This window comes from Leptodactylus fuscus, chromosome 11 (genome assembly GCF_031893055.1).
Source record: "Leptodactylus fuscus isolate aLepFus1 chromosome 11, aLepFus1.hap2, whole genome shotgun sequence".
NCBI lineage: Eukaryota > Metazoa > Chordata > Amphibia > Anura > Leptodactylidae > Leptodactylus > Leptodactylus fuscus.
Window position 1 is genome coordinate 34,316,525 of NC_134275.1, and position 25,258 is coordinate 34,341,782.

General features: G+C 43.0%; 1 protein-coding gene across 3 annotated transcripts in view; it reads left to right on the plus strand.

Annotated features, from left to right (window-relative positions):
- Positions 1-25,258, plus strand: part of TMEM268 (transmembrane protein 268) — a 59,284-nt gene that overhangs the window by 9,715 nt on the left and 24,311 nt on the right. For 2 of the 3 annotated variants that reach the window (XM_075260209.1, XM_075260208.1), the window contains exons 3-8: positions 355-452; positions 9,817-9,924; positions 12,610-12,759; positions 12,847-12,957; positions 15,073-15,144; positions 23,219-23,404. In XM_075260209.1, coding sequence (XP_075116310.1) covers positions 355-452; positions 9,817-9,924; positions 12,610-12,759; positions 12,847-12,957; positions 15,073-15,144; positions 23,219-23,404 — 725 coding nt within the window. The remainder of the gene's footprint in view (positions 1-354; positions 453-9,816; positions 9,925-12,609; positions 12,760-12,846; positions 12,958-15,072; positions 15,145-23,218; positions 23,405-25,258) is intronic. The other variant, XM_075260210.1, reaches the window with a different exon arrangement.

Consider the following 25,258-nt stretch of genomic DNA (forward strand, 5'->3'; position numbering starts at 1 on the left):
TTCCCTAAGCCATTACTTTTTTTCCATTGTGACATGATCTCTCATTCACTTTTTTTAAAAAATTTCCTGCTGCATTTCTGCAATGTGTAGCCTCAGCCTTAGTGTTTTATGGCCTGTGTTCACATTTGCAATAATCAGTAATGCAGTAATTTCCCCCTCTTGGCGGTGTAGTATTAGACGAGTAGCAATGTAATTCCTTATTTCACTCTGTAGTTTCCTAGATGATTTCCATCATGTACAATAACCCCTGATTAACCCCTTTGTGGCTTGCTGTCTATTGCAGTCAATGTCAGTATGCTATAGTTTCTCTGGTGAATCACCAAGGTCACTTTTTGTTCTTTCATCTTTAATAAGGTCTCTACAATGGAAGATTATTGACTGTTCTGCCCTATACATCAAGAGCTGTGCAAGCTGAGCAATGCCTGCAGAGGCTCCAGGACTGCGGCATCCAGGTACCGTGGAGAATGGTCATTTCTTGTGTCATGTGCCATTGGCTGTGCTAATAATGAGGAGGAACCTGCCGGCTGCAGTCACATAGTCACTAGTCACAGTCCAGGGCTTGGGGATGCTTTGCGCCTACTGTCATACTAACATCTAAGCTTCATTCTGTACAGAGATGTCATGAGACTCCTATAGAAATGTACGTATACATATATCCATGACATATTGCTTCTGTGCGCTGACATGTACATAAGGCCTTATAATGGGTTTCGCTCCATTTGAGTATACAGCACAATTTTTACATTTTCTGTACAATTGCTCCCATTAGTAGATGAAATGTAATCCTGTGGTCAGATCACCCATTTTAATCATATATCACGGATGTTTGTCTAACCTCATACATTAAAAATGAATCCATTTCTTGTACCATTGGTTTTCATATGTGTTCCCAATTCTGTTTCATAAAATAAGATAAGATAAGATAATCCTTTAATAGTCCCACAATGGGGAAATTTCAGTGATACAGTTTCATAGATGGTACAGTAGTATACACTCACCGGCCACTTTATTAGGTACACCTGTCCAACTGCTCGTTAACACTTAATTTCTAATCAGCCAATCACATGGCGGCAACTCAGTGCATTTAGGCATGTAGACATGGTCAAGACAATCTCCTGCAGTTCAAACCGAGCATCAGTATGGGGAAGAAAGGTGATTTGAGTGCCTTTGAACGTGGCATGGTTGTTGGTGCCAGAAGGGCTGGTCTGAGTATTTCAGAAACTGCTGATCTACTGGGATTTTCACGCACAACCATCTCTAGGGTTTACAGAGAATGGTCCGAAAAAGAAAAAACATCCAGTGAGCGGCAGTTCTGTGGGCGGAAATGCGTTGTTGATGCCAGAGGTCAGAGGAGAATGGCCAGACTGGTTCGAGCTGATAGAAAGACAACAGTGACTCAAATAGCCACCCGTTACAACCAAGGTAGCCAGAAGAGCATCTCTGAACGCACAGTACATCGAACTTTGAGGCAGATGGGCTACAGCAGCAGAAGACCACACCGGGTGCCACTCCTTTCAGCTAAGAACAGGAAACTGAGGCTACAATTTGCACAAGCTCATCGAAATTGGACAATTGAAGATTGGAAAAACATTGCCTGGTCTGATGAGTCTCGATTTCTGCTGCGACATTCGGATGGTAGGGTCAGAATTTGGCGTCAACAACATGAAAGCATGGATCCATCCTGCCGTGTATCAACGGTTCAGGCTGGTGGTGTCATGGTGTGGGGAATATTTTCTTGGCACTCTTTGGGCCCCTTGGTACCAATTGAGCATCGTTGTAACGCCAAAGCCTACCTGAGTATTGTTGCTGACCATGTCCATCCCTTTATGACCACAATGTACCCAACATCTGATGGCTACTTTCAGCAGGATAATGCGCCATGTCATAAAGCTGGAATCATCTCAGACTGGTTTCTTGAACATGACAATGAGTTCACTGTACTCCAATGGCCTCCACAGTCACCAGATCTCAATCCAATAGAGTATCTTTGGGATGTGGTGGAACGGGAGATTCGCATCATGGATGTGCAGCCGACAAATCTGCGGCAACTGTGTGATGCCATCATGTCAATATGGACCAAAATCTCTGAGGAATGCTTCCAGCACCTTGTTGAATCTATGCCACGAAGAATTGAGGCAGTTCTGAAGGCAAAAGGGGGTCCAACCTGTTACTAGCATGGTGTACCTAATAAAGTGGCTGGTGAGTGTATAACAAGAGAGAAACACATACAAGCTCATGGCAGATAGAGAAATACTAGGAATCATAGCAACTAAAAAGGAAAGAAACACAGACACACTGCAGGATCATTTAGTTCTCTGTGCGGATTGATGTTAATAATACAGCCGAATGTGGTTGGAGGACACGAGGAGGGGAGTCACAGCATGTAGATATAACAAGCAGAAAACATTTTTGCAGAGGTGGGGGACATATGCAGCTATCATGATAACATGTGGTAGTTCTTTGGTACGTAGTGAGATCTCCTGCTCACAGCTGATAGTTTGGTATCTTGTATCAGCACTATTGTCCATTAACCACAAAAAAATGCCCCAAATGTCCTTCATTACAAGCCCTCCTCCTCCTTTCTTCTTACCACTGTGTTCTACTGCCCTAAGAGGTCTGAAGCCATCCGGGTAGGCAGGGTGCTGCTCTCTTGCCAAGCTTCCATAACTCCTGGGGTAGGTGGGTGATGGTAGGTTCCCAGGTTGTAACAGAGTCCCACGTGTCCACAGTAATAGAAAGAAATACCAGTCAGCTGTAGGCATCTTCACACATCAGCAATAGACTCCAAAAATCATCTCCTTGAAAGAAGTCCACGCTTCCATGTAGGTTTTCTCCTCCATGTCGCATGGTGTCCATGCTGTCCTTAGCTCTTGGGGGGATGGTAGCAGGCACATGTGTACACACAGGAAACCAGCTGAACCTTCACACTACCTTCACACTTATGCCAGTCTCCATGCACGCATGACTTTTTCATCTGCTGCTTTCAGTTTTAAGACCATGGATCCCCGACCAACTCTAATATAGTCAATGAAGTCTGCCGGACTCCGTATGTAACCACTATTTTAGCGGTCCTCATATCCAATGTTCAGCTAATCAATGGGCAGCTAATGCTAGTGTGAATGTAGTCTTAACAGTGGGACAACCTCTTTAACAATTTTCTAAAGGTTAGTTTTCTCTGGTCAATCACACAATATGCACATACTTGATAGAGTGCCCCCTGGTGTTCTTTTGAGTTCCTTTCAGAACATCCACCTAACATGTTCCGTGTCAGTGGTTGCACATGAGCATGGTCTTACTGCCTTGGTCCTTTTTACGCAGGCAGTTACTCCTGGTATCCCACAGGCCAGCCAATAAGAATCTAAATACTAGAAGTGACTACCACCTACCAACCAGGGGGTGACAAAAGTATCTGACAACTCCCAACATGCATACTTGCTTGCTATTCTTGGAGCTACCGACAGAACTGAATGGAGGATGCTGGGAGTTGTTTTTCCACATTAGCTGGCGTGCCAAAGATTCACTTATCCTAACACAGAAGAATGTAAAAAAAATTTTTTACAACTGAAAAATGATGTTGTTTGACTTCTGCAATACTTCATCATGTCCATGTAGGGGGTCCTATTGATTTGTATTGATTTGGCATTGTGAGTATGTCCCATGATAAAATATCAGAACAGGCAAATTTTGCTCGTATTGATTTTTGGAGTCTGAGAAAGTAAATTGGTGCTTGAGATATGTAAACTGGCCTGTGCTCTACGTCTTTTGAAGTTGCACATATCCTCTGGCTCTCCAGTTTTTCATACCAAGATTTTTGGTTTTCTTTTTCATGTGTTTGTCTAGTGCGAGTCCCTGGAGAAATTGAATGCGCTGATGTTTATACAAGAACTACAAGGGATCTTGTTCTATTAGGCTGTATTCACATCTGCATTCGAGGTGCTGTATGGAGCCACCATTGCAGATTCCATGCCAGCATGGCGGCTCAGTGGTTAGCACTACTGTCTTGCATTACTGCAGTCCTGGGTCAGTCAAGGACAACATCTTGTGTTTGTCTGGGTTTTCTCCAGGTCCCCCAATTTCCTTCCACACTCCCAAGGCATACTGATAGGGCATACTGATGTGAGCCTTATATAGGACAGTGACCAGCAATGTCTGTAAAGTGCTATAGAATATGTTGGCGCTATATAAGTAAGGGAAATAAATCACAAGCAAAAACATCATGCATAATGGATAACAGACAGACCCCAGTCATATGTCCAATCTGTGATTTCTGTTTTCCTGTCCCTATAAAGGAACATAAAATCAGAAATCCCGACAGAGATGTGAACAACCATCTGAATGGCCAACACTGCGATCTGTGCTCCTCTGACTGGGTAACTAAAGTCTTGCAGGCTTCATAACACGTTTTGGACACCGGAGGGGTGAACCCGCCCCTTTCGCCGCCCGAGGCGAACTACAGAAAGCCACCCCCCGGGAGCAGGGGGCGGAGCGCGGAGGGGGTGGGGCGAAGCAAGGGGCGGGGCTTAGCTGCGTGAGCAGGCAGGGAGAGGCCTGAGCGTGAGGGGAGGCTGCTGGAGCAGCGCTACTTCAGCGGCTTCCCCAATCCACCGCTCGGTGCTAAGCCAGTCCAGGACAGCTTGTCCTAGACTGGCTTAGGTAATCAAAAATGCCGCCCTCCCTGGGGCCCTGGCATAGCGCCGCCTGAAGCGGTCGCTTCAGGTCGCCTCATGGGAGGTGCGGCACTGGTAGGTAACATTTGTGATGAGCCACAATATCATATATGTACCATATAGGTAAGTCCACATGGTTTTACAGATCAGGATGTTCATACACACATACTGTAAAGTAAGGAGTCCAAACACTACTCTGGTTACCAAAAAAATGGCACAACTGTAGGTGAATGCATGTGGTGTTTAACCATGTGTCAGCTGTACTCCCTTGTGGAGTGAGGCAGAATCTGCTCCTTTGTTTAACACTTAGTGTTGGCGGATCCTATAGATGGGGCTTGAGCCCTGAGGGTTCCTCCTCAGTTGTGGTCCATTCTCCAGCTGATTTACCTGGTTTATTTGTCTCTTTAGATGCGGCTCCCATATCTGTCCCGAACTGGCTTGCTCTGGACTCCTTCTAATCAGTGCCACCTAGGCATTGGCGTAGATTCAGGTGCCCTTCCTCTGCCATCTCCCATGAGAGACCCAGGAGAATCCCCTCTCCACGTCCTCCTCCAGCGATTGACCCCCCTGGGTCACCGCTGCACCCCCGGACTTGTCCAGTCAACTTCCCTCTGAGGTGTGACACTCCTCAATATAGGCCTCTGGCCCGTCTACGGGACTGTGCCGCTGCCTTGCCTTGGCAGGTGGTCTCCATCCTGCTCTATCTGGGACATTAGGTCTGTATTTGTTTTCTTGTTTCCCCTACAGTCTCCCCTACGATTTCCCTGACTGCTGTTAGGTCGTTGGGGACATTGTAGATATTACTGTTTTTTTTTCACTGTGGGGATTGTTCTGTTTGTTCCCGGCTCTTGTCCCTTTATGGGCAGCCTTACCAAAGGCTTACCAAAGGTACCAAAGGCTGCCCAAACTGCGATCTTGGAATCTTCTATAGTGGAGGAAGGGATCTTTATTGCTATCTCTTGTATGGCCTCGGGTAAAGCTCCAGGTCCGGGCAGCCTTCCTCTCGCTTATTATAAAAGACTCGACCCCGAACTTAGACCTCGGTTACTGAAAGTTTTCAACTCCCTTATCTATGGCTCGGCCCTGTGCCGAGATTCCCTGCAGCACCCCATATCGCTTATCAATGTTGACCTTAAAATTCTGTCCAAGATCCTCTCATCTTGTTTGTCCCCCCTGCTAGGTGATATTATCCATCCTGACCAGGGTAGCTTTATGCCTGAACTTGAGGCTAGGGACAACACTACTAAAGCTATCAATCTCATTCATGGGGCTAGAATATCAAATTCACCTCTCGTGCTTCTTTCCCCAGATGCCGAGAAGGCCTTCGACAGGGTTAATTGGCAATTTATGAAGGAAACCTTGCTACATATTGATCTTCGGGAGCATATGTTCAGCTGGATTCTGGCTTTGTATTCTCTCCCCACAGCGATGGTCCGGGTAAACAGGTTGCTCTCTCAATTCTTTCCCATCCTAAATGGTACTAGGCAGGGATGTCCTCTGTCGCCCCTTTGTTCTGACCCTCAAACCTTTTCTTCGGCATGTTAGGGCTAACCTGAACATCTCAGGTGTCGCTCACTCTGCTCGTCTTTACAAAGTGGCCTATGCGAATGACTTACTGTTCTTTCTTTCTTCTCCACATGTTTCTCTGGCTGCCTTGATGTCAGCCTTCCAGGAGTACTCGGTGCTCTCGAATTTTAAGATGAACTTCTCGAAGTCAGAGGCCCTCAATGTGACTCTTCATGCCCCTCAGGCTACCCCCTTGAGCCACTTTTTCCCATTCCATTGGGCGCCCTCTTCTCTTAAGAATTTAGTGATTTATCTCACTCCTGATCCGAAAGACCTCTTTCGTTGTAACTTCCCTCCTATCCTGGCCTCCATCAGGGCTGATTGTAATAGGTGGTCCTCTGGAACTTTCACCTGATTCGGGAGATGCACCATCTACAAAATGAATATTTTACCACGTCTCCTCTACCTCATATAGGCTCTACCCATCCGTATCCCTGTTCCTTTTCTCCGGTCTCTTACCTCCACTCAGTTGCAATATATCTGGTCAGGTAGACCCGTTAGAGTGGGTAAAGCTCTTCTCTTCCTCCCCAAAAGTTGTGGTGACCTATCTCTCCCGGACATGAAGGCATTCTCCTCAGTTCCGTTGCAACCGGCTGCATGGTTGGACCCTTCCTCTTTGTCCTCCCTCTACTCGCACCCAACTATTGGTCCCACACTCCGGATCTGCTCTAGAGGTTTCATCCATTCCACCCTGCTTCCTGGGTAATCCTGAGTTTTTTCCGGGACTTCACAGAGTTTTCCGCAACTGGCGTCATCACAGGATTTTCTGTGTTTGCCATCTCCGAGGGTTGGCATACGTTACTGGGCCCCCTAGTCCCTTCCGATTTACCTCCTCTGGATGCGTGGCGGGAGATGCAACTCCGCCACTTCCTCAGTTCTCTTCCTGCACCTGCGGAATTTCAATCTGAGCCCATGCCCTTGGATAGGATTTGTGTGGGGGATGGCCCCCTTTGTCCTTCCCTTTCACTTACTTATCGGCTCCTGATAGAACCCCCGGAGGACTTTGTGCCGTCTTTTTTTGCTGAAATGGGATTCTGACTTGTCTCTTTCCCTTTCCCAGGATCAGAAGAGGTGTATCTCTCATCTCTCGCATGTTACCTCTATCAGCTCTCGCTACAAGGAGGCTAGTTATAAAATTTTGTTGGTATAGGGTCCCTACGAGATTGCACACAATTTTCTCTCAGGTATCTCCACTGTGCTGGTGATGTGGTCAGGAAGAGGGCGACATGCTTTATGTCTTCTGGTCATGCCCTGCATTTTCGTCCTTTTGTGACGGAGTTAAGCAGATGACCCTGCAACTCACTGAGACCTCTCACCATTTGGGCCCGGCCTTGTTCCTGCTCAATCACTGCAATTCTTCTGTGAAAGTGTATAAGCGCTCTCTGCTTCAGTTTTTGGTCCTCGCTGCCTGGGCATGTATTCCGCTCTTTTGGAGGCGAGTCGAACCTCCTCCTCTCTCCCTCTGGATTTCAAAGGTAAATGAGATTATGTGTATGGAGAATCTTACTTCTTTCCTGCATGGCACGACTGAAGCTTGGTTCCACTGGTTCAAGTTTCAGTGGTCTGGGGAGTATCGGGCACTTCTGGGCTCTGGACCTTCCTCCTAGATTTGGCTGGTATTCCTTGTCTGTGGATACTACAGGTAACCATTTTTCTTATTCATTGAATTTGTTTCTTCCTCTTGTCAGGGGCTCATCGGTCTGTCAGAGGTAGATAATTTAGTTGGTCTGTCTTCTCTCCCCCCCCCCTTTTTTCCTTTTTTTTTTTTTCTCTTTTCTTCTTTTTCTCCTCTTTTTCTTGCCTTCTATGCTCCTGATCTCCTCATCATGGCTCCTCCGGGGATTTCCCTGGTGGCCCAGTGTAGTTCCATGTTTACTTTTTACAGTGTTTTTTTTATTGTGTCTATTCATGTCTCCTCATGTTTCGGGGCGTTTCTAGGCCCTGATATCTGTTTTGAAAAATTTCCAATAAAAAACTTTGAATTAAAAAAAAAGCAAAAAAAAAAAAAAAATTGTGAGATGAGGCAAAAGATGTGCCAACATTTTGGTGCAAAATTGGTTTCTGGTAAGATTAAGAGATGGTATGACGTATCTGAAGATGGACCAGACTTATCATCCAGCATGTGGTAAATTTGACGCATCTAGTCTAGTTCTGAGCTGTCAAAATTTAAGGGGAATTTGTCATTTTGGTCCAAAATGTCTCTAAAACCAATAATAGTACCATGTAGGGCAGTGGTTCTCAACCTTACTATTGCCGCAGTCCTTTAATACAGTTCCTCATGTTGTGGTGACCCCCAACCATAAAATTATTTTCATTGCTACTTCATAACTGTAATTTTGCTACTGTTATGAATCGTTTTTTTGCAGTAGTGGATATTACAGCACATGATTTTACATTAACCCATTAATTACAATTCATAGTTTAATTTCCCCCTCCAGCTGCCCCATTTTAACTGTGAGCAACTAGAGGGGGACATTAAACTGTGGGGGCAACTGGAGAGAGACATTAATGTCCAGCTGCCCCGAGTTTAATGTCCCCCTTTAGTTGCTCCCAGTTTAATGTCCTACTCCAGTTGTCCCCATCTTAATGTCCTCCTCCAGCTACCCCCAGGTTTAATGTCTCTCCAGTTGCCCCCAGTTTAATGTCCTTCTTCGTCTGCCCCCACAGTTTAATGCCCCCTCTATCTGCTCCCAAAGTTTAATGTCTCCCTCATATGCCCCACCCAGTTTAATGTCGACCTTCATATGCCCCCAGTATATTGCCCCCCCCCCCCGCATCTGCCCCTACAGTTTAATGTCGGTCCTGAGATGCAAAAGATTAACATACAAACACTGATACTCACCTCTCCTCGCTCCCCTGCTGCGCAGTCTGCAATCTCTTGTCCCAGGAACTACAAGCGCAAGGTGAGTGATGTCATCACATCACGCCTACAGCTCCCAAAGCCAGAGCACGCAGGGACACAGTGAGCTGTCTGCTTCTGCTTCACCACTGTATTGAACAAGTTGAATATGGGACAGACCTCCCGCTGACCGGACCTGCGGGACTCAACCCGGAATCCAGGACGGTTGGGAGGTATGGGAGCGATGTCTCAGTTCCTAAGATCATTGGAGATATGTGTTTACCAGCATTCTTAGGCAACCCCTATGAAATATTCGTTCGACCCCAAAGGGGTCACAACCCACACATTGACCCTCTGATGTAGGGGCTCTTGGTAGGAACAGAAACATACCTGTGTGGCCACAAATCAATGGATAGATAATCATTATCTTATGGATATTGAAATCAGTCTGCAAGTGCACTGGGGGTGGGGCCTGATTTGCCAGAAGAGGGAACCCTCAATCCACATTTTACACTCTATGGGAGGTGCTCGGCAGGTGATCAGTTGGGATCAGACCCTCAGATTGAAGGGGCCATCATGATGTAGTAAGCATGCCTACCTGTTTCTATGAACATCCTACATGCCTGTTTTCATAGATCTGCCCCCTTTGTGTGTTGTGTTATGTATCGGCCATGTACAGTATAGCACTCATTTATAGGATTACTGGCTGTGTTCTCACCAGTTTCCTTATTTTTCTTTCCTTAGCTCCCGGTGGAGCAGTGTAAAGACTCCCTCCAGATCCCTACTCTTATCCCAGAGGTCCACAGATACATCTTCTTCAGCTCGAGAGGCTTTATTATGATCCTAGCAATGGTAAATATCTTTGTGCCTGTAGCAAAATCCTGCAATACTGTGAGATATCACAAATCGAGATCAGACTGTTTCCTTGTATATGTACATGTATAGGTAGAGATTTTCTTCTTCTTAGATTTTATTTCTGGCAACACTGATGTCACTTTACAAGTGATAGAATGTGACGATTAGCGCTGACTCCACCATAAATATGTAACTGCGCCAGTTTTGTGACATTATGATCCACGACACATTTATACTATAATTTGTGACTTGCTTGTCTACACTTTTGATGGGCATTGCAGGAAGCACAAAATTGTGAAAAAGCTGTGAAAATTACGCCAGCTCTGTTTCACTTTTAATGCCATGGTTTACCCTATGCAGTAACTGTGATTTAATAATTTAATAGATGAGCGGGGGTCCCCTATTCAGGACCCTCCCCAATTAGCACAAGTAGAGGTACTATGTAATGCATCTTTTATTCCTATGGTGACGTTGCTGGGTCACAACTGATGCTGATATGGATGACAGATTTATTATTGGGCAATCCCTTTTGTAGAGTGGGATAACCCATTACTGCAGGGGCGTAACTACCATAGAGGCAGCGGAGGGGACTGCCACAGGGCCCAGGCCATTAGGGGGCCTGGTGACAGCCTCTACCGCTGCGTTTTTTTTTTGTTTTGTTTTTTTTTGTTTTTTTTAATAGGCCATTACGGGCCCTATTCACTTGCCGATCCTGGCTGGGCCGGGATCGGTAAGTGACACCACGGGCCCCACAAATACTATCATTATACTCGGGGGTCTTTGCAGAACGAATCCCTTCTCTTTTCTCCAAACTCCTTTACTACCCTTTGAATTCAACTACTGGAATATGTCTGTACCAATGTGAACTCTGTCTCTTCTGAACCCACCCTCTGGGAAGGCTGTCGTGAGGGGTCACTCTATTGCCTTGGCTACCCAACCTAAGAAAGATAAAAGGACCAGAGAGGCCTTTGTCAGATCACCTTGCTCAGGTCCCTTCAGTCTCCCTTCTCCGCCAACTAGTAGCAGCAAGGGCGGATCTTCGTGATCGTGTCTACCCAGCACCTTTTCCTATACAGCCTCCAGCTTTACTACAAGAGGGGTAACAAAACTCACACTTTGCTTGCTAAGGCCGTCGTGATCACCAGGCCTCTTTCACGCCGCACGCGGTCCGTTTCCCTCATGGTACCCACCACCACCATCCTGACACTATAGCATCCCTATTTAAAGACAATTACACAAAACTATAAAATCTCCCCCCTCCTTTGGTCACCGATTCAGCAATCCAGGACACAGCCTTAAGCACTTACCTTGATTCCTGCCTTCTTCCTAAGCTTCCACCCTCTGCACTTACTACTCTGAATGCCCTGATTACAGAAGAAGAGCTTACTGCAATCATTAAGGGTCTCCTGAACTGCAAGGCTGCGGGGCCAGATGGGTTCACTTATCTGTACTACAAAACTTTCCAATCTGACTTTCTCCCTTACCTGTACTGACTCTAACTCCTTCGTAGAGGGCACCTCTATCCCACAAACCATGCTTCACTCCTATATCATCATAGTTCCTAAGACCCGTAAGGATCACTAGGAGTGTTCTAATTATCGCCAAATTGTTCTTCTGAATACTGACCTAAAACTCTTCACAAAGGTATTGGCCAACAATCTTGGCATTTGGTTGCCTTCTCTTATTCATAAGGACCAGGTGGGTTTTGTCCCTTGCCGTCAAGGGGGAGACAACACCAGAAGGACTATGGATTTAATTGATGTTGCCAACCACTCTGCTATCTCTACAATTCTCTTGAGCCTGAATGCCGAAATGGCCTTTGACTGTCTTGAATGGTCGTTCACGATTGCTACTCTTAAAAAGTTACAGTGGTTAGAACGCTATACTCCCAACCTTTAGCTATGGTTAACTCCCTAACTCTCTCTCTCTCCCATTCCCCATCCATAATGGGATGCGCCAAGGGAACCTCCCTAATTTAGTCCAACCCTGATATCATGGGTGTTGCAGTTTGGGATAGGGACTTTAAGATTAGTCTGTTTGTGGATGACGTCCTCCTGACCCTTAATAACCCTCACACATCCCTCCCTAACCTCCTCCAGGTGCTAAAGAGTTATGGTGACCTCTCTGGTTATAAAGTTAATCCCACCATGACAGAAGTGTTACCCCTTAACATCCCTGACTCTCCCCTACAGCTGCTTCGGTCTAGCTTTGACTTGCAGTGGAGGGAGCGTTCCCTGTCTCTGATGTATTCCTCTTTTTACTCAGTCAATTATCCTCGCCTCTTCCACAAGCTTTGCTCTATTTTAGACAAATGGCGCCCTCTCCATATAGCCCTCATAGGTTGCATTACGGCAGTTAAAATTACTCTTCTTCTTAAGCTTCTCTATTTCTTTGAAACTCTCCCAGTTACGGTGCCCCGGTCAGAACTGCGCTTCCTTCAAAAATCGATCTTCCAGTTCATCTGGAGTGGTAAACGCTATTCCATCCCTTGTTCAGTGATGTTCTCAGGCAAGAATGGGTTGGGGGGTTCCCCGTGTACTTTTTGTGTTGCTGATTTGACAATTTTTTTGTAAAAAAAAAAGACAAAACAAAAAACGGACCTACTGTACACTCCAATACCTACTAACTTGTCAAAGTGTCAAAAACTTGTATTTATTGTGGACACCTTACATTGCTTTTTAGGTCATTTATGCCTCCATTTGGACGAACCTCTACTCCACAGCACAGATGTTCTCCAGCAGCCATAGCTGGGTCACCAGTATACCTGTTACCATCACCGCTGCTTTTGTCACAGTTGTGGTCATCTTTGCCATCAACAGAAACCAAAAGAAGGTGAGGTGACCATCTGAAGTAAGAGAGGGAGGTGGAGGGGTTTGTTATATTTTACACATCACAAATATCATCTCTTCATCATGGTAGATTAACATCAACACAGATATAAGACTGTCTGCAGCCAATGAGATCTTCATGGAGTACAACGTCCTGCTGGGCATCAGCGACCGATCCAGGGGTTGTCAGATTGCTCCCTCAGTATCCTTCACATTGTGGTGATGTTATTTGATAGTGATATATCTGAAGTTCTAGCTGTCACGCCATAGTTTTTTGGATTTTTGTTCATGAACTATAAGTCAAACAGAACAGGCCTCATCCACTCAACCTCTAAGACGTATAGAGTTGTAATATGGCAGCCCTAGGGTGGATATACATATTACACCAATCCTGTATTGTGAATGGGGGGCCCCTGGACTCTTCCCTAATGGCAAATGTTAGTGGAGATAAGGATCAGGGAGGTGGATTTCAACATTCCCCATACTGTCGGACAGCGGCTTTTGCCTCCCTCCCTATTGAGGGCATATTCACATACTTCCCAACCGTCCTGGATCTGGTGGGACAGTCCTGATTTTACACTACTGTCCCACCCTCCCTGACAGCTTACGGCTTGTCCCGCTATGCCCCTGAAGTGTTTTGCTCGTTAAGAAACTTTTCCCTGATCCACCGGCTATTATCCAAGTGTAAAGGCTAAATTTTATACTCAATAAGGACCTTTTAACCTCAGATGGTCACGTGGTATTCTCTAGGCACATGACTGGGTAGGCATGTCTTTGTTTGTAAGAAGTGTGTGTGTGTGTGTGTGTGTGTGTGTGTGTGTGTGTGGTGTGGGGTGGACTGTGTGGCAGGAGAGATGTGGGGTGCAGGGTCGACTTTGTGGCGGGGAGAGAGATGTAGGGTGCATGTTTGTACTGTGGATGGGAGATGAGGGGTGTGGGGTGCAGGGTGTACCGTGTGGGGGGAGAAATGTAGGGTGCATGTATGTACTGTGAGTGGGAGATGTGGGGAGGAGAGATGTGTAGGGTGTATCCAAAGAGAAATAGGTGGAGTCAATTTAGAATTGGGCGGAGCTATTTGCCACGGCATGCATAATGCGCCCACATTATGTCCCTCTTTCTGTCCTTTAAAGGTTGGAAGGTATGCATTCATGCTCGACTGAGCTGAGGGTGCATGTGTTTGTGGGAATCGAGAGATATGGCTGTTGGTTTGGTTTATGAAGCCCAAAATGGAACAAGGTTGTTGGGAGAAGTATAAGGCTAGGTTCACAACTGTACATGGCTCTCTGTTGTTCGAATCCATCAAGGAACCCTAATGACGGACCACTATATAGTCTGAGGGTAAACATTGTTTAAGACTATAATGGGGTCTGACATTTTTATACTGAAACTGGCGTTTTCTTTTCTCTCTGCTGATTTCTGTCTGGGTCCATATAATCACTTCCAGGACTTCTCCTCCAAAGGGCAAAGATCACACCAAATATTGATGGAATTTACATTTCTCTTTTCTTCATTCACTCCATTGTGTTCAGCGACAAAAATAGACTATTAACCCTTCAATTACTGAAGGCTTTTTTACTATGCAGCATTTTCCTAAGGCTAAAGGATTTATAACAGTATTGTGTGTGAAAATGTTTGTCGTAATGGCCATGTAAAATAAGTCACAGCATTGTTGGTTTTACTAGGATAAGCCTAAGGGCTCGTTCACATCTGCGCCCGGTCTCTGTTCATGCAGGTTTCCGTTTCCTGCACAAAACAGAGGCAGGAGACGATAACCTGCAGGACTCTTTCATGCCCATTCATTTGAATGGGTTTGAAAGATGTCTGGCCGTGAGCGGCGGTGAGCCTTTTATGCTCTCCGTCGCGAAACCGTTTTTTTTAAATCGGACACAGAGTCGGACATGCGGTACTCTGTGTCCGGTTTTAAAAAAAACGGTTTCGCGGCGGAGAGCATAAAACGCTCACCGCCGCTCACGGACGGACCCGGTCTAACAGCTTTCCGTCTTCTGCATGCAGTAGACGGAAAGCTCAGAATGGACTCTGGGCGCTAGTGTGAACCTAGCGTCAGTCTTCCACTCAGTCAGTATATAGCTTTCGGGATGAGCTGTGTAATACATATTAATAAGAGTCCTCTGGCCTGAAGGATGTGTTTGCCTTTTTCATTTGCTAAACAGAACTTCACAAAATTAATGACTTTGTAGAATATGAAGTCCATGCATACAGTAACATGCACAGCACGGTGCCTTATTCCTGTTTGAAGCTTTCTTCATTTGGCATAAACTGACATGAAATAAAAGATTTCCCTTAAAGCCCCATCCAGCTCTGCTTCATATACTTCCATGTGTGGGGCTGCCACCAGAAACTATCCCGCCTTTTGGCCAACATGAGCCAGGTAAAGAGGAAACTAATAATGTGTAATATCCTACTAATATTATAAATGTGAAAGTTTGTGTGTTTGTTAGTCAATCAGGCAAAAACGGCTAAACGGATTTGTATGAAATTTGGCACATAGATAGATTATAACTTTTTTGATCTTAGCTAATGGCTGCAATGAAACAAAGAAGGAAAAATTTAAAGGGTCTGAATACTTTCCTTCCTTACCCACTGTGTGTGTGTATGTGTATATGTATATATATATTATCAATTTTATGTATATATGTGTGTATACATTACATGCATCCATATAGAGAGGATAGATAGATAGATAGATAGATAGATAGATAGATAGATAGATGGATAGATAGATAGATAGATAGATAGATAGATAGATAGAGATATATACACACACATGGAATAGTATTCCCCTAGATACAATTAGAAGAGACAGGTTAACAAGCAATGAACTTTAATTAAACAATTAAGGCCATCCTATAAGAGGAACCACACCCTACTCAGCCTCAGTATGGTACCCAAGCAATAAGCAACAAATAGGAGTGGGTAAGTGGTACTTCCTCCGGTCTACAGGAAATGCAAATTTCATAAGGTAAATTTCATCTTTCCTGTTCATCCGCCGACAGTACACACATGGGAACTTAGAAAGCAATACTACTTGGGTGGGAAATGTGTTGCCTCCTTAAACACTACCTGACCTAAGGGCGAACCCCTCAGAGGCCATTATGCTCCATCTGCAGTGTTTAGAAAAAAAACGTAGTAATGGATGTTCTACCTTGTATATTTTGGGGCAACAGTACCATGGTCATACTCTGCCCTGATGTTGAAATGGCCGGAGTAGAGAGCGGCTTCAACCACTTCTAAGCTCCTTCCAGGCTTCCTCATTGGGCATTTTCCTCAAGCAGAATCGTCTACCTAAGCACGATCTGCAAGATGACCAGCAAAGCTGGACTTCTACTAAGTGAAGTAGCCCCATCCATTAGCATCTGTTACACACAGGCTTACTGGGAATCTGCAGTCTGATCTCATGAAATCTTTTCCAGTTCTGCTTCCCCTGGATGGGCTTTGTCTTCACAGTGGGGGAAGCTTCATATAAAGAAAAGATAAAAAGATTCCTGCTCTTCTAAAGGGTTTTAAGATAAATAAAAATTACTGAGGCTGAGTAGGGCAGGGCTCCTCTTATAGGAGGGTCTTTGTTAAATATCTTGTATTTGCCGGTGAGACTTGTGTCCACTGTTAAATATCCGGACCTGGCCTTGTCCACGATAGGAAGAAGTCAGCTTGTTATAAATCAGTGTAGAGGTTTATTAATATCTTGAAGGAAAACACAGGAACAGGGAAAATGTCCAAATAACACAAATATCAGTCAATTGTCAATAGCTTACATCTTCAGAGAAGTTAAATCATCTGGATATCTTGTAGTTACAGCTTGGTTCATGCTTGTCATCTGGTTGGTGGACTTGGGATATTCACGACATCTTGTCCAGGATGACAGAGAGGGATGGCAGACAGACCTGCCATAGATTCCCCATGGATCCCCCTCATGGATGACGACGACGACGTGTGTGTCTGTCACTCATTTATATTCATGAGAGTGGGTGTTACCTTCCATGTTACAGCTATGTAGGGAGATTTCTAAAATGGTGTACTCTAACCGCACCCATGTACCCAAAATACAACAGATATGATGTCAGTAGAGTGTTAACCCCATGTCTGCTAGAGAATATTGTAAATATATAATATTTAACATTTCCCCCTTTTGAGAGTGAAATATCTGTTTGAACTCTCAAGATATACCATACAACAATATTCATACAATTAGATTATATCTTCTTTCTTCTTTGCTGGAACTTAATTTTCATTAATTGTCCATATAACAATAATTTCATCAATTTGCAATAAATTTTGTCATTAATAAATATTATGGTATGTTATGGTAAACTGTGATCAAAGATGAAAACAATTTGATCCACTATCTAACCTACACCTGATGACGGCTCTTCTTTCATCGTCTGGTCTTCTGGTCATCTCTTCTTCCATCATAATAGAAGGCTTATTACCACAAATGTAGTTCTTGACTTAAAGTCCTTTAGATTTCCTCCGTGTTGTGCAGATATTATAACATTGTCCATTAAAGTTCATATTATGAAGATATTGATATAACAACAAAGTCCATATGTTATGTTTCACTTCACCAAGACAGACTGTAGAAGGGTTTCCTTTGGTAATTACCTTGACCACCTGTCACTGTAGAATCATGTGACACTTCTGGAGCAATACTGCAAAAGCAAGGCAAGTGTGAATTCTGACATCATCCCTGCTGCTTGTCAGTAAGGTTCAGTCCTGGAATCTCAGTCTCTTGGATACACAATATCTGTGTTCGGGTTCTATCATTCACAACCCTTTTGCTCACCAAACAACTTGAAGTCTTGAAATAGAGAAGATTCCACCAAACATTGATGTGGACGTCTTTATATCTGTCCAATCATCAGCTGATCAAAGGTTCCAACCTCCAGTAATAATTTTTAAACACAGTCCTTGGCATAAGCTTAAGCATATAGCATCATACCTTCAGATTTTGTCTTTTCCCGCACATCTTCTTCTTGTAACTGTTAAAGTCTTTTTATTAACATTTGATATCAAACTTTATCATAATCTTGGACTTGATTGAAGAAAAGTTTTCTTTCCCTAATAGCTAAGCCAAACTAGGCAATTAACTAAACTATAATATCACAGTGTACCATACCACTCATTTATATATCATACTTCTCTTTACATTGTATCAATATTTATATTTGACTTATTAAAATATTGATATTCAATACATTTATCAAACTATCAGATAATAGTACTTTGGATACAATAATCTATATAAACATCATATATCAACATATATATCTTTATATCTATATGTATGAATATATATGTGTAATTTACTTGTGATGACAAATTGCAACATAACTCTGAAATATAATGTGATTATTAATTACCATTCTATAGACAATCACAATATTTATTCTTTAGTTAGAACTTTTCACCAATTATACTAAACATATGTTCCTATATGAATGTGTTATATTATACTTAATCATACATTTTCTAAAGTTTAATCACTTTATTTCCTTTTTAATAAGATATTATTTTATTTTAAACATTCATTTATTAAATATCATTGTGTTCTTTATCTGAGACACAATATTAACCTTTATTCATAAAAACGTATGTGCCTAAAGTTTCCTCTTAACACCTCGTCTCTTCACAGATTCCTGTGACCTTCTTAACCTTTCAGATACCTCCAATACCAAGAATAGAGACAAGACTTACACACTTGACTCTGTCTTACACTTAACTGTATATATTCTTGTGTACTGGCTGTATATGAATACCATATATATGAAATAAGTATATAAAACATAAACATTTCAAAATGTCACATCCTATAATCAGAAGTTTAAAGAATAAACCAGAGACTATCTCTCTTGATATCCCATATCCTTTGATGATATTATGCTTCTCCTTTCATGAAGATGATTAGCTTATCTCATTTGCATATAAGACATATTTTTCCCAATGTTTGTTTTCCCAATGTTTGTTTTCCCAATGTTTGTAGATGTTGATGTGTGTAAGTGTATGCAAGTGTGTGTGTACATGTAAGAATACATAATGAATAATAATACAATAAATCAATACTGCAATACTGGCTATAGCTAACTAGATTTTCCCACCATAACTAATATATTTATTATCCCATGATCCAATTACCACAATAAACCTTTATTATTTGTCAGGTTTGAACAAATATATTGAAGATTATCTGTATCTTCTCAAAAGCTACTTTTTCCTACAGAATGTTCACCTAAAATAACTTTGCTTTGTAGTGCAGCTGTCACCTTTTCTCTCAGCTCATGTGACTTAAACACTTGGTTTTCCTGTAGGTATAAACATATGAGGTTCCTTTCAATGGATTTCACATATATTTGCTAATTTCCCAATTTAATATAGAGGATCATATAAGATAAAAAATAGAAAATAGAAAGAATAGAAAAAGAAAATAGAAAATAGACATCTCTTTGTTGGATATATTTTCTTTTTCTCCTTGTTGGATGCATCCTGATTTTCTTAGGCCTATTTGTGATGTCACAGATCTGTTGTATACACCAGTCGACTCAACACATAACACTTAACACTTATACTGACCAGCCCATTAGGGTCACAGGTCACAATGTGTTGCTGTCAATCAACTGACCACATGAACGAACACTTATTCTCACAGTAAGTAAGAGCTCCATGCCTAGTTGCATGCCTTTAAACAAAATGGATTATAACTTGAAAATCCTAAAAACATGGACTTTACATGAAACTATTGAAAAACATGCTTAAGGTAAGTTATAACTTATATCACTTTATCATGCATTGTTATTAGTCACACCACGATAATTTGTTTACTCATTAATAGTTAGACACTCCATGCATTCTTTTGGCTAGAAGGAAAGAATGATGAATGAATGAATGGACATCACTGATTGAACTGATCCATTTTCCATGTATGACATTTCTGATCTGAAAAATAGATAAACTTTAGCAAAAACCAAATTAATACAATATTGATTTTAACCAATGGAAAGTTTAATAACTTTATGGATTCCTAATACTATTTGATCATATTCATATATTGTACATATATTCATATACATGTCATATATTCATATATTGTACATAACATGTTCCTCCTCTCTCTGCATCCAGAGAGTGGACTATGACAAAAATCTGTCACCACACATCAGACTCTCCTCCTGTGTGTGTGTATATTATGATTATGATCCATAGTATTATTCACAATAGCATAATTAGGATTATTTTACAAACATTATCACATAATCATGTGGGTTATACCTGATCATTGGACTTCTCCTCATGTAAAAGGGATTTCTCTTTACATAGCCAGATAGTACATAAGTAAATACTCAATAGACAGTCATTCCTTCAGAGATACTTTTAAACTCGACCCCTGACCTTCCTGTCAATCACATCCCACAATAACTCCACCAGGTCATTAGAGAATGCCAAGCTTGCCCTTTTCCTAAGAATATTAGGTAGCTCAAATTCCTCTTGGTTACTGGGAAGATCTGACATTTTGGAGACAACTGGTACATTCCCAGATACATTCTTTTGCAGATACTCAATAGATTTGGCTGGCTGCAATTCTTTAATTTCAGTTAATAATGGAATTTCAATTTGTGGATTTTCTTGCATGGCATATGGTTTATATGCAACATGTAATTTCCTACGTCTCTCATAGATTTTGTCACTTTCCCTCCTATAAATAGGGGACACTTTAACATGATTTGACAGATGTCTCTTAATAGGCTTTGCTTTTTGCTTTGGACATACTCGATTTACATTTGACATATGTTTCTGATGTCTTCTGGCCATGTCCAATAAACTAGCAGCTTCAAATAAAGTCTTCTTATCTGACGCACTGGCAAGGGTGAGTGCATCCAAGAATTTGAACTTTTTAACAAAACTTTTCACCATAGATGAAGAGTTCACCTTTGGAATGACAGTTTTGTATGTCCTTTCAAATTTAGACATGAATGCAAATGTACATTCTTTTCTGCCAATCTTTATCTCATTCAGTATGTCAGATGTTGGCATGCTGTCACCTCTAGTGCACCAGATTAGTTTCTTTAATCTCTCCACATCACTGTCTTTTAACCAATCATTTGACTCGTTATCATAAGACATTTTTGCAGATAAACGTTCTGTAAAATCAATAGGAAGCCATAATTTAAACAGTTTATTTCTCTGTTCAATATTTAGATCAAATTTCTCTGCATGGCTTTCAAAAATTTCTGAGTTTCTACACACATGGATCTTTACATCATATGTGGGAATGGCTTTACTCAGATTGATCAAATATTCCTGAGATTTTAATTTCAATTCAGTTTCTTGTATCATTTGTTCCTCACCATCTATGGCCATTACTGCCACATGGTGCTCTTTGTCAACATATTGAGATTTCTCATTATCTGTCTGAACAGATTTATGCATACTATTACTTAATTTCTTCTCTGTTACCACGTCATTAAAAATCTTTACCAAAGAAGCAATATTCCTAAATACCTGCTTCTCTTTTGTAGAACAAATTCTATTTTCAATCTTAGAATTTGCCTGCTCACATTGTGTATACAAATCTTGCCATATACTCGCTAAATTGTCACTAGACACAATTTTAAACTCAACGTTACACTTTTTAGACAATGACTCAAATTTTTCCATACTTTAAAAGTAAAATCTTTACTCACCACTGTAGAAAGCTTTAGCTTGTCCTTGGAACAGCTGGTCCCTGTCATCAGAACGTCTCAGTACGTCTGGCACTTGTGGTCCTTCTGTATTTCCTCACAGGCTTTCCTCACACAGGCTTCCGTATCATATAACACGTACAACAGTCATCTGTATCTCACCAATATAAGTTCTTTTTCGAAGTCTTCCTGAAGCTTGCAATTCATACAACTTGCAAAATACTCCTCTCTTCCCCCTTAATTGTAAGTGAACGGAACGAGAAAAACAGGAAAAAACCAACCGTGCTTGGCTCGCCACTGTTAAATAGCCATGAAGTAACGGAGGAAGGCTGGCTCGCCACTGTTAAATATCTTGTATTTGCCGGTGAGACTTGTGTCCACTGTTAAATATCCGGACCTGGCCTTGTCCACGATAGGAAGAAGTCAGCTTGTTATAAATCAGTGTAGAGGTTTATTAATATCTTGAAGGAAAACACAGGAACAGGGAAAATGTCCAAATAACACAAATATCAGTCAATTGTCAATAGCTTACATCTTCAGAGAAGTTAAATCATCTGGATATCTTGTAGTTACAGCTTGGTTCATGCTTGTCATCTGGTTGGTGGACTTGGGATATTCACGACATCTTGTCCAGGATGACAGAGAGGGATGGCAGACAGACCTGCCATAGATTCCCCATGGATCCCCCTCATGGATGACGACGACGACGTGTGTGTCTGTCACTCATTTATATTCATGAGAGTGGGTGTTACCTTCCATGTTACAGCTATGTAGGGAGATTTCTAAAATGGTGTACTCTAACCGCACCCATGTACCCAAAATACAACAGATATGATGTCAGTAGAGTGTTAACCCCATGTCTGCTAGAGAATATTGTAAATATATAATATTTAACAGTCTTAATTGTGTTTTTTTTTATTTTTATTTTTTTTTATAAAAGGTATTTAAAGCTATTAATGAATTATTAATTGCACCAAAATACCTTCAGCAGTGTTTTGAGTGATTTCTGGCTCTCTAGGAGCTCCTGACATCCTCTATATTTGTTTACCTTGTTCCCTAGCTTCCTGCTGTCCTAACCTACAACTCCCATGATCCCCCTCTCTCATACCCCCTCCCTGTTTTCCTAGCTAGCCCATGGACTAGTAGCCCTATCTATCTAAGTTCCTCACTAAGCCACAATCATTCTTACCTATCCTCAGTGTCCTGGAGATCAACGTCTTCTGTCTCGTCGGCATCTTCTTCTGTGGACTTCTTGTGCATGCGTGGTATTCTCTCTTCACTTCTGCTGGGGTCTGTACAATTAAGCTCTATTGTGCAGGCGCCTGCAGAGCGGAGGAGGTGCCACTTGGTACCAGAAGAATGAAGATGGGTAAGTATGAGAAGGACGGGGGTGGGGGAGTTTTCGTGATGCTTCATTTCTGGAAATGCAGAAACAGACCATCACCGGATCATCAGAAAATGTGCCTGGGGCAGTCACGTAACTACCCCAGGTATATAGGTATATATAGATTTTTTGATATATTTTTTTTAAATGAAGTCAATTAGAAGTTGGGGGGAGGGCGTTTAGTTTGGGGATTGAGTTTCTAATTATACCGGACAAGCATTTCTAATTGTGTCTAGGGGACTAATATCCTGTGTGTACTGCTGATGGACAAACAGGAAATAAATAATAAATTGACATTATATATGTAAATGAATATATAGATATAAAATATATGATATATATGTATATATGTATTTTCAGACATTTTGTGACTTCTCTCTTATATACAGGATGACATTGGAAAGCTCATGGACCAGCTATTTATCTTTATAGAAACTCCCGCTGACCCTGCACTGGCACAAACTAGCCATGAGAACAATGTGACAGAAGAGAGCCCCCTGTTGGCCAGTGGCTCCAGGGACAAACCCGTCCTGTGTAACAAGAAAATTCCGCTTATTCTGCAGGGTCACCCAGAGGTGAGTAACATTAAGTAGTCCATCGCTGCTATGTAATGATAGGGGTTTAGGTAAAGTGAGTCAGTTGCCATACTACGCTGCTCTCTTTATGATTATGTTAACATTGTGTTTTAATAATTGTGGTGGTTTTTTTTTTTTTTTTTTCACACTAATTCCGATACAGAAAACTGCCATATCCACTGCAGTACTGTTTATTCCCAGTGCATGACCCAGGGCTCTGAAGCTTTGATTATGAAAGATAATCTGTTTTCCCTTAGTCATAACAGCAGCACAAGTGGGGAATTCTGCCCCTGTGTGCTGGTAGGACAGATGGAATTTTTAATTCATTAACCAGCTACATCCTGGCCCTATAAGAGGGCACAAGGACCTCCCACCTGCGTGTTAATACAAGAGTACATAATCTATACAACTCATAACAATGATATCACAATAGTGATAGGGAGGGAGCCTTGTGCTGCTGTTATGACTAAGGGAAAACAGATTATCTTTCATAATCAAAGCTTCCCTGTCGTCATACAGCAGCACAAGTGGGGAGGTAGCAAGTAATCCCCCACTTAGGGAGGGTTTTCTTGGCCCATAGAGGTCAGGACTGACTGCCCAAAGGCCGTAGCTTTGGAAGCCCGGGAGTTTAAGCGATAGTGCCAGTTTCTTGTCCCCCCATCTCTGCCCCCATTTTCTTGTCCTCCCTTCATCTGCCCCCAGTTTCTTGTCCCCCCATCTCTGCCCCCAGTTTCTTGCCCCCCCATCTCTGCCCCCAGTTTCTTGCCCCCTTCATATGCCCCAGTTTTTTGTCCCCCCATCTCTGCCCCCAGTTTCTTATCCCCCCATCTCTGCCCCCAGTTTCTTATCCCCCCATCTCTGCCCCCCAGTTTCTTTTCCCCCCATCTCTGCCCCCCAGTTTCTTTTCCCCCCATCTCTGCCCATAGTTTCATGCCCCCCTTCATATGCCCCAGTTTCTTGTCCCCCATCTCTGCCCCCAGTTTCTTGTCCCCCCTTCATCTGCCCCCATTTTCTTGTCCCCCCATCTCTGCCCATAGTTTCATGCCCCCCTTCATATGCCCCAGTTTCTAGTCCCCCAATCTCTGCCACCAGTTTCTTGTCCCCCCATCTCTGCCCTCAGTTTTATGCCCGCCTTCATCTGCCCTCAGTTTCTTATCCCCCATCTCTGGCCCCAGTTTCTTGTCCCACCATCTCTGCCTCCAGTTTCTTGTCCCCCCTTCATCTACCCCCAGTTTCATGCCCCCCCTTCATCTGCGCCAGTTTCTTCTCCCCCATCTCTGCCCCCAGTTTCTTCTCCCCATCTCTTCCCCCAGTTTCTTCTCCCCATCTCTTCCCCCAGTTTCTTCTCCCCATCTCTTCCCCCAGTTTCTTATCCCCCCATCTCTGCCCCCAGTTTCATGCCCCCTTTCATCTTCTCCCAGTTTCCTTTCCCCCCTTCATCTGCCCCCAGTTTCTTGTCCACCCATCTCTGCCCCCAGTTTATTTTCCCCCCATCTCTGCCCCCAGTTTTATGCCCCCCCTTCATCTGCCCCCAGTTTCTTGTCCCCCATCTCTGCCCCCAGTTTCTTGTCCCCCATCTCTGCCCCCAGTTTCTTGTCCCACCATCTCTGCCCCCAGTTTCTTGTCCCACCATCTCTGCCCCCAGTTTCTTGTCCCACCATCTCTGCCCCCAGTTTCTTGTCCCACCATCTCTGCCCCCAGTTTCTTGTCCCACCATCTCTGCCCCCAGTTTCTTGTCCCACCATCTCTGCCCCCAGTTTCTTATCCCCCCATCTCTGCCCCCAGTTTCATGCCCCCTTTCATCTTCTCCCAGTTTCTTTTCCCCCCTTCATCTGCCCCCAGTTTCTTGTCCAC